The sequence below is a fragment of the Nematolebias whitei genome, chromosome 11 (assembly GCF_014905685.2).
Source record: "Nematolebias whitei isolate Nwh7 chromosome 11, NemWhi1, whole genome shotgun sequence".
Lineage (NCBI taxonomy): Eukaryota > Metazoa > Chordata > Actinopteri > Cyprinodontiformes > Rivulidae > Nematolebias > Nematolebias whitei.
The window spans coordinates 22,366,274-22,376,717 of NC_056508.1; the positions used below are offsets into that span (position 1 = coordinate 22,366,274).

The 10,444-nt window shown below is 35.9% G+C and overlaps 1 protein-coding gene across 1 annotated transcript in view; it reads left to right on the plus strand.

The window, feature by feature from the left end:
• Positions 1-432: 432 nt before the first annotated feature.
• Positions 433-10,444, plus strand: part of LOC119416666 (immunoglobulin-like and fibronectin type III domain-containing protein 1) — a 23,773-nt gene continuing 13,761 nt past the window's right edge. The window contains exons 1-14 of the mRNA XM_037683851.1: positions 433-478; positions 619-678; positions 2,512-2,634; positions 2,775-2,914; positions 3,049-3,148; positions 3,879-3,921; positions 4,020-4,191; positions 4,572-4,770; positions 6,338-6,610; positions 6,733-7,122; positions 7,264-7,271; positions 8,303-8,453; positions 8,645-8,759; positions 9,057-9,184. Of these exons, the coding sequence (XP_037539779.1) occupies positions 433-478; positions 619-678; positions 2,512-2,634; positions 2,775-2,914; positions 3,049-3,148; positions 3,879-3,921; positions 4,020-4,191; positions 4,572-4,770; positions 6,338-6,610; positions 6,733-7,122; positions 7,264-7,271; positions 8,303-8,453; positions 8,645-8,759; positions 9,057-9,184 (1,948 nt within the window). The remainder of the gene's footprint in view (positions 479-618; positions 679-2,511; positions 2,635-2,774; positions 2,915-3,048; positions 3,149-3,878; positions 3,922-4,019; positions 4,192-4,571; positions 4,771-6,337; positions 6,611-6,732; positions 7,123-7,263; positions 7,272-8,302; positions 8,454-8,644; positions 8,760-9,056; positions 9,185-10,444) is intronic.

Genomic DNA, 10,444 nt, shown 5'->3' on the forward strand with positions numbered 1-10,444 from the left:
TACTGAGCCACACAAATCATACAGCAGACCTCATCAGGCTGGATCAGGAACAGGTATCTTGCTGCCACTCAGGAGCTGCAAGAGCCGTGGCAGGAAAACACAGAATCTCCATTATGTGTTTAATTATCTTGGTTTTTCTCATGAATATCATTTTACTTAAATCTTTAAAGTGCATCAAAATGGTTTAAAAACATGTAATGTGCTATAGCTTTGACATTTACAAAGCAGAAATATATTGTAGACTTAGAAGGAAACTTACAAAAATGTGCAGCCTCCTACAAACATGAATAAAACTTGTTTTTAATACAGAGCAGACTAAGTAATCATTACAATAATATATGGTAACAAATGGTGCCTTACATAATAATCATGTTATTGATCATGTTCGCTTTCTGTTGGTAGGTCAGCTTAGATTGGTTGATCCTTGACAAGATGTGGAAAAGAACAAAGAGCACGGGCCAGTCCACAACCAGGCCATGTACAGTATTTATTACACTTCTCATGTTGAACACACATCTGTATTCATGCCCTTAAGCAGCTGTACAGTAAATTACTTTTATTATTTTCCTGTTTGGTTAAAATTTGTATTTAATCTTTTTTTTTTCTTCTTCAACCCAGGTTTCTCCCTTGTTCATCAGTACATTCTGCATTTTAATGAGGTGTCTGGCAACAAGTCAGGTAAAGTGACACGTTGTATTTTCTATCAGACAAACCATTTTTATTTCAACAATGTAATGGGCTGTACAGAGAATCAGCTATTATCATAAACAGTGTAAGAAACACCGAACAACACACTGCTATTATAGAGCAGTGCATGTGTGTGTGTGCATGTGTGTGTGACCTGTCCTGATTTGAGCTGAATATGTTTATTAATTTGACAAAGTAGCAACAGGACCTGTTATTTCTAGTAGTTCTGTTATTTCCGCTCTTGTTGTGAAACTCATTATTCTGTGGATTCATAATTCTGATGGTGGCAAACCTCTGAGTGTTCCTCCATCTTTCCACATTCAGAGCCTTGTTGAACAGCTGGGCATTTCATAAACAAGTAGAGTAGAGTTAAACACCATAATTTCAACAATTATTTATCCCACACACTGATACCCCCACACACACACACACTCAGTGTTCAGTGAATTTAATTTTTCATGTGACAGTTGCAGGTTGATAAAAAAGCACATCAGAGACGACCACTAACCCATGATGCACTGCTTCTTATAAATCTTGAGGAAATATTTGTGCAGTCTACTCTAACTTTCCTTATGAACATATTGAGTGTGTTAAAATTATAACAGTGTAGAGAAAATAATCTGCAATTGCTAACACTTAAAAAGAGAATTATTACAACTAATCCTTTTTTTTGTTTGTTGTTGTTTTGATCTTAAAATATGAAAAAGTCCATCAGCAGTGTAGTGATGACTTTTCAGGCTGGCAGTCTTTTTGTGACATCAACCATGTTCACTTCATTTTGCCAATGACTGATTTTGTTAATTTCTAAAATATTACATAAATAGTAATTAAATTCTACATCCAACAGCTAAGTTTTATATCTCTTATGCCAAGAATGATTTGTTTCAGAACTTTGATTTGGCCCTTCTTTGGATTTTAGAAATAATTTCCCTAAATTACCCAATTATAAATTATAACATACTTATTGTAGTTGATCAAAATGAACAATGCTCTCACATTATTGCTAAAGATTAGACCACGCAGTAAAGAGACTATCTCATGAAGTTGCATTACGCTAACTCAGATTTAAATAAAAATAGCATTTTTTAACAGAATGCATACCCCTTACCGTATTATTGCCAACATTTTAAATAAAGAACTAAAATAATCCGTTATCTCTCTGAGTATGTGTTCAGGATGATCGACAGCTACTGTCACACCAACTTTCAGCTCAAAGTCTGCAAAAATGACTGGGTTGTATCCATTTTACTGTTTGCCACAGTGTTTGATAAAGTTAAACTGGTTGGTTGATTGACAAATTGATTAAACTGGGTTGGCTCCATAACTAAACTGGTTGAAGATGTTCATTCAGCCATTAATTTCATATTTGCTTGTAAACAAAGAAAGACGTGCAGAAACCATGACATGATTGTCTTTTTAATGACAATAGACAATAAACTAACAAGTGGGACACTGATGACACTTTTGTTACTGAAAGATTTGAATGTTGAATGTTTGTAGTTTTCAAGATAAGTGTTTTTATCTGATTGAACAGGGAGTTCACGTGAACGTTAGTGTTTTTTGGTGCAAGAGATTCATGAGTGTAGGAATTACACACATAATTACACACGGAGCATGAGTCTTTCCTGACATCTGCTGGTGTCCAAAGAGAAACTGTTTTGAAGAAGGCAACATGTTCGTTTTAACCATTTACTTTTAATTCTAATTCTAATTTTATTCTGAATCAGGATTTTTTTTGTTTGTTTGTTTGTTTCTTTAAGAAAGGGATGTTTGTTACAATTTTTCTTTTTTTTTTTTTTTTTGGGTGGGGTGGACATCGTTTAGCTACTCTCCGGAGAAGATCTAAGACTCCTGGGGTGATGATCACACAGTACACGATACGTATGCCAGAAGGTAAAAGCACTCCAGATTTCCAGTGCAAACCTGCCTCTCTAATCATTCAGGAAGGTGAGTTTCTTTAAGCCATTACAAAGACAATAGGAAACTCCACACCTGTGCTTTCTGGGGTTTCAAATAATGCTTTTATTAATGGCTCCAAAAGATGTCTAATTCAAAATGAACAGTATTTTTGTTCTGATGTATTTTAGGAAAATTAGCAGTTTTTAAGGCTGTGGTGATCGGAAATCCAAAACCAGATGTGTCGTGGAGACGAGCCAAAGGATGTCTCTCAGATAAGGACAAATTTCAACAAAAATATGATGAATTAACGGGGGAATACATTTTGGAAGTGAGTGACTAATTAAAAAAACAAAACAAAAACCTTTTCATACATATCACACTGTTTTACGACAACCTTTGCGATGCTAACTCATAATAAAAAAGCTGTCTTTTTTTTAAATTTTAATAAATGAATCATGTCAGATCCATAAAGTGACCGCTGCAGAGGCAGACACGTTCAAATGCTTGGCTGTCAATGAATATGGCAAAGCTGTCTGCTCAACAACATTAAGAGTGCTTGATGGTAAGATTTATTTCTTGCTATTCTGTTTAGATATTTGTTTCATTGCTCGCAATTGAACAGGTTGTACACATATCAGCTCAACTTTACCCAGAGGGAACAAGACAATAACTTTCAGCTGAATTCAAACAGAGCAGCCATTGTTATCTGCAAGCGGGTGCTCTGCTCTGTCAGTGCACATACTGTATCAATTGTAAATGTGCTTTGCAAAATTCCCTGATAAATAGGTGATCTACTGCTTTGTCATGCTTTTTTTTTTATTATCAATAGCCAAGTCATATGTAGAACATGGACTAAGATTAAATTTAAAAAAAAAAATCAAGAAAATATACCCAGAATACATTAAAAACATACAATTCAATTAAGTTCATTTTATTTATATAGCACCAAGTCACAGCAGAAGTTATCTCAGGGCACTGAACAAATACATTCATATAAATAAAACCTAAATTAGTAACATTATTTATCTAAGGTAAATAGGTCAAGTTATACAGTTTAAAATATAAGTATACGGGGTAAACACTGTCATTAATTTGAGGTCTCACTTTTTTATCTTCCTGATGTATTGATGTTGAAAATAAGAGAAAATAATAAAAGTACTTAATTTGTCACAATAACAAAGTTCTTGATGGTCTTCTGTCTTTTTGTTGTATTAATAGGAGTATTTTTTATATTAAACATATAAAATGTACAAAGGAACAAAATAATAATTTGATTAAATTGTTGTTTTCAGGTTCTACAAATCCTGAAGACTTCAGAAAATTGCTGAAGAAAAGGTAGGAACTTTTGAGCTGCTAAAAAAAATGAATCTAATATTTCTGCACAAAATCGGATATGTACTGTAACGGTTATTTATTTGTCTGATTTAATGCAGTATGGTGGAGAAAGCAAATGGAGATAATGATGAGAAGTTCTGGGACGCGATGCTAAACGCTGACAGAAGAGACTACGAGCGCATCTGTTCTGAGTACAACGTCACAGACGTACAGCTGGTTCTCAAAAAGCTTGAAGAAAAAAGAACGGCAAGAACACAAAACAAGAACAAGGTTCGAAAGCTCAAGTTATCCAAATACGTATATGGAGGATTCTCTGTATGATCTAATATTTTTATTACAGATTTAGAATTGTGCTAAAACGCAACAAAACCTTGAAAAAGCCTTAACTGCAACATGTTGTGTTTTGTAAATCTAACATCTGTAGTTGTGTGGCAGCTGTGAGTGATGATCCAAATATCAGAAGAGTTTAGGCATAGGGTTTAAATTTACATTGTTCTATCAAAACTACAAATAAAACTTAACATTTTTTTTAAGTATCTGCATAAAATGTTTGTTTTTGGAAAAAAAAAAAAAAAGAGACACGCCAACCCTCATAACACTGGTCTTTCTTTTTGATGTTTTGTAATCTCTCTTTACCTGCATTTGTTCAGAATGGTGTCATTTCCTGTGAAGTTGATGCAACAAACCATGACGTCGGTGGTGTTGGGAAGACAAACAGCATCAGAATCAACAGGATGTTCCAACACGACACAGGGCTGCACTCGGGGGATGTTGAAGAAGTCAACATGCGCAACACAGAGCTAAATCAAGCTGCTACTGAGGACGACCTGCTCCCTACAGAGTTCAAGCGTAAGTTTGAAATAAAATAAGTGTTAAATGTTAAAATAAATGTATTAAAATATGTGTATTGTATTTTAAAATGTATAAAGCACCACTCATTTTTACATTTTAGCTGTGATTTTTACAATACTCCATCCATCAATCCTCTTTTACCTGCTTCTTCCTTTTTGGGTGATGAGGGTCACTGGTACCCATGTCCAGCCATTACTGTATGAGAGGTGGGGGACACCCTGGACAGGTCTCCAGTCCATCACAGGGACACATAGAGACAAACAACCAGTCACTCTCTCACTCTCACCTAGAGGCAAATGACAGTTACCTATCAGTCTAACGTGCATGTTTTTGGTCTGTGGGAGGAAACTGGAGTACCCGGAGAAAATCCACACATGCAGGACATGCAAACTCCACCCAATAAGGTCCCCGGCCGGAACTCGATTCAGCAACTTTCTTGTTGAGTTCTTCCAACTGTGCCACCATGCTGCCAATAATACATCTAATCTACAAAAAAGTTAACATTCAGACAATTGTTTATCTTGGAGTTAATGTGGGGTGGAGGTAGGGCAGCCAACTTGGAACCAGAAAGTTGCAGTTCGACTCCCAGCCATTCCCACATGCCGTGGTGTCCTTGAGCGGGACACCCAATCCCTAATTGCTCCCCGGGTGCTTACATAGCTGCCCACTGCTCCACCTGGGTGTATCTCAGGTGTGATGGGTTAAACGCAGAGAACCATTTTCACCATTGTATGGGAACATACAATGATGACCATCTCAGACTTCCCTTATCTGTTTACTATCAGGGACATCACCACAACAAAATGGCTTTGGGTTTATTCAAAGACAGAACCCCTACTCTGGTTGAACCCAAGGTAAAATATTAACTTCAGTTGTTCTGATTGTGTTTCAGTAAACATACAGTAGTTTAAATGGAACTGAATGGGTTTGTGTTGAGTAGTTTGGGGAAGTCTGTATCTGCAGTTGACAGCAGTTCATAAAGAACGATCTGAGTTGGAAGAATGAGAAAGCCGAGACAAACGTGCATTGAAAAACCTGCGTGTCAGCTCTAATTCAGTTCATTTCAAAAGTGGAGTACTAATTAAAAAGCTGGCTGCTGATTGTTAATTATATGATTTTGTTCTTTCACTGTTTTTTACAAATGCTGTCAGAAAAATGCATTTTTTTTACTGTAACATTGCTTTTTATAGTGGTACTCATGGAACTAGCTCCTATAGGCTTTGTTGGATAAACAACAGTTTTACACTCTGCACCAAAAATATGTTTTTAATGCACCTCAAAGATGAGTCTAGAAAATTAACCTTTATTGACCTCTGGTATGCAGTCCCTCCCATCCACCCCCCCAAACAACATTATTTCCACAAAGTGTCTTGTATATAAATTAAATGTGTACATTTTATTTTTGTAGAACAAGTGTTATTTACATTTCAGAACTTATTGTTTAAATATTTATAAAACCGTATGATTTATTAACCATACAAAAAATGACAATGACTAATTGACAATACATGTAATACATGCATTTAGGATTATTAAAATATATATATAATTGCTTTATTTCTAGTTTCCAATGTGAATTTTGTTGTAAAAATTCAAGAGATTAAAGCTGAAGAAAGAGATGATGCACTTTTTGAGTGTGTTCTGACACAACCCCTACCTACAATAACATGGATGAAAAAAGGTGTTGCCTTGGAAGACGGGGAGAAATATGAGATAACTGTGTCTGAAGATAAACTGATTCACAAGCTGCTGATTAAAGACTGCAGTAAATCCGACAAGGGGATCTATTCAGCAATAGCTGGTATGACATCCTGCAGTGCTTGGCTGGTGGTAGAAGGTAACAGTTATAGTTTTTTACAACTTTATTTTATTAGAATGTACCAGCGTGATATTTTGATAATAATAAATAGCTTTCATAGATGTGTAACATATTGCATGTTGCTTTTTGTATGTTTCAAGCTCAGAAGGATCTTGCATCTGGTGGTAAGAAGCCAGTTCGTAAAACTGTCCTTGCTGGTGGAGCACAAACCAACCTGGAAAAAGTGGCCAAAGAGCAGCAGATAAAAAACCAGCAGCAAATGGAAAATATCTTAAATGCTGTAAAAGCAAAACACTCAGCAGGAAAAGCAAAACAGCAAGTCACATTACGTAGTGGGGGAGACATGAATGAAAATGAAGGAAAAGAGAGAACACGAAGCAAAAACTCAGAAGATGGTGCTGTAATGAACTTGAATGATTCGGATTGTGAAATGGAAGAAGGGGAGCAAGTGAAAGCAGGTGGCCTCAAGAACAAAAGACGTAGCGCATTACGAGTCGGATGCAATAAGGCAACAGGTAAACTCTTCTTTTGTACAAATGCATTTCCATTACCAACATGCAGGGAGTAGTTAGAAGTATATGAGAACAGAATGAATCCTATTTTGTTTTATCTATCTCATGGTTGATGAAGTATAGCAGGGCTATCCAACTGGCGGCCTGGGGCCAAATCAGGCCCACAGGTGAGCTCAGTTAGGGTTAATTTTTTTTTAAGAAAACTAGATTTTTAACCATAAAACAAAGTTACTTAATAGCAATAACTGCTGGATGTTCAGCCCCCGAGCTCTTGGCTTTCAGTAACTGTGGCCCCCTGAGCAATTTATTTGAATAGTCCTGTAATAGAGTTATCAAGCAAGGTCATTGCTTAACTATGACAATTTAACTCCAAACTTTTGATCTTTCTGCTTACAGAGACACGTTCATTATTGAACACATTAGTTAATAAAACTGGAGTGAACCAGAAAGACTATCAAACATATCTGACTTCAATATATAACTTCAAAACCCCACCAATGTAAGAAGATCGTCGGTTCAAGCCCCGGTACTGACAACATCAAAAATGTGGGTGAAGCACCCACACCTGCCCCCACCCTCATTTGCCCCACTCTGGGCCCATGAGCAAGGCCCTTAACCCCCATCTGCTCCCTAAACAGGTCTCTCTTGAAAATGAGTTCTCGTGGCTCAGTGAGACTTCCTGTATAAATAAAGGGCTAATGAAATTGAAATTCTAGATAGAAGCTGTTGCGTTAAGGCCCATTCACAGTGATGAGACACCCCCCCCCCCCAAAAAAAAAAAAAAAACCCACAAGAAATCGACCAGAATGTGGAAGGTCTTTCAAGGATCTTGGTGAGATTTTCAGGCACACAGCAAGAGCACAGTGGGTTTCCCATGACATCATACTTGTGGCTGTACATAGCCACATCCTGATGGGGTCTCAGGGAGTTATGTCAGGGTGGGGCCCATGGGGTGTTGTGAGGAAACAAAAGAACATCTTGGGGATACAGAAGATATCAGAGAAAAGTGCCAATATTTTACTCAGCTATGATTGGTTGATACTCTTTGAAGACGCCGTATTGAGAAATAAGTGAATATTCAGTTGCAGCCTCAGTGAAATCAGACAACCTGCTCTTTTGATATGTGTAATATGCTGACAGAACATGTGCTGCCAAAAAACACCTTCTTGTTTGTATCACTGTTCGTGTCTTTCAAGAGTTTGGTGATGAATGTGCTGATTTAAACCAGAATCAGCCGTCAACCATGAGCCTACATGAAACGACTGAGTCCAGTAGCACTAAAAGAAAACAGAAGTCCCTCAAAAATCAGAGAAAACCAAAGAAGGTTCATTGGCAAGATGATATGTCAGGTAAGTAAGAAACATACTAGCAAATAAACACCCTGCTGACGAAGAGTATGTATTTGTATGGAAAAATTATAATGCATTAATGGACAAAGCAGCATTTATAAACACAAATACAAATATACAAATATGTCCAAACAGATTCAATCTCCTAATAAGTTCAATACAATTCTGTTTAGGCGTGGACTCTGACACAGATTCCAACGAACAAGAAACTGACAGTGAACTAAGTGACACTGATGAGAACGAGATGTCTGACCAGAAAAAGCAACAAAGAAGTTCAAAACAAAGGATAAAGTCAAGAGACAAAGTGGGAGGTAAGAGACCACAAATTGTACTTCACTGCCCCAAAGTGTCATATGGATTAACTGTCACACAAATTGAAGACGGCAAAACTTCAAAATAAGTTCAATCTTCTAATGTGTTTACAACAGTTCAGTTCAGGATGCTTTGATGACACCAATTCATCTTGAATTAAAAAAATAATAATGAAAGCGCTATTTTGTCTGATGGTCATAATTAGTGCTATTTTTAAATCTAAACAAAACAACAATGTAACATATTCAAAACCTATTAAATGATTGTGTGTTTTGCATAAATCTGCTCTGGTTCCGATCCAAACGAACCAGCAAGTGACAATGAACCGAGTGACACTGATGAGAAAGAGGATTCAGCTGAGCAGAAAAAGCAACAAAGAAGTTTGAAGCAAAGCAAAAAGTCTAAGAAATCAGCTGAAGGTAAGAGACCAGAAACTGAATAATACTGGACCAGTGTGGTGTGGGTTAAATGTCATACATGTTTAAATATGGTATGCTCCAGAAAACAACACTTTACACATTTGTTTCATTCATAAAATGGTCAAATGTCAATTATGAACTCTTTGTATAGGACAATGGAGTCCTGGTGGGGGAGGGGGAGAACCACTGGACAGGTTTTAATTAAACTCTCAGAAAGTGAATGTTATTTATAAGTTTATTCATTTTTTTTTTTCAAAAAACAAAACAAAACAATTCAATATACAATAAGAAATACAATCACAAATAAAATGAAAGGCAGCAGAAAGAAAAACAAATCTTATAATATCTGCCCCTTTATACCAAAAAATTAATTCAAACAATAATAATCTTCAAATAACAAAATAAATAACTCCTTCTCAAGCGTCAACTCATACAAATACACATTAATTTATTTCATATTTTTTTAACAAACCAACTTTGATCATTCTCTTAGACATAAACATTGATCTGACGTTTTAAACATCACTCTCCAGATTATTCCATAATCTAATTCCTTGGATTGAGGTAGACTTTTCCTTCAGACTAGTTCGAAATTTAGGTTTCACAAAGATTTCCATCCCCTTAAGATAATAACAGCTCTCTCTTTTAACAAAATTTAACTGGATATTTTAAGGTAATGTATTATTATGAGCCCTATGCATAACTGATAAAATATTATAATCTACCAAATCATGGAACTTCAATAACTTCAGAGTTGATAAACTAATGAACTTGATGGGTGACAGAAATGCTTCCTGGTAGTAATTCTTACAGATCTTTTTTTTAAACAAAAATAGGATTTATAATTGTTTTGCACGCTTTCTCTCAATAGTTTATATTTGCAACTGAATACCTTTTAGAACCCCAATTGAAAATGGCCACTACAGCCAATTGATTTTTATTAGCCAACACAAAAATGGCTCTAACACTGTCAATTTCAAAAGTGCTTCTTTTTTTTTTTTGTAGTGGTGTGAGTTATTCACAACACATATTTTAAGTTCACTACATTGAGCAATACGTTTTCTTACAATGTTGGCATCAACTGTTAGACTTAACAATGTCTGTTAGGAAAATATCTAATGAACCATTGAACAAATTTACATGAAAATCTCAGAAAGCAATTATTGGATGAACAGCTACAACATAAACCTTTTAGAGCAAACCCAATCAGAGCCACAGCTAATCATCTTAGTCATTTACAGATATTGAGTTAAAAATTAG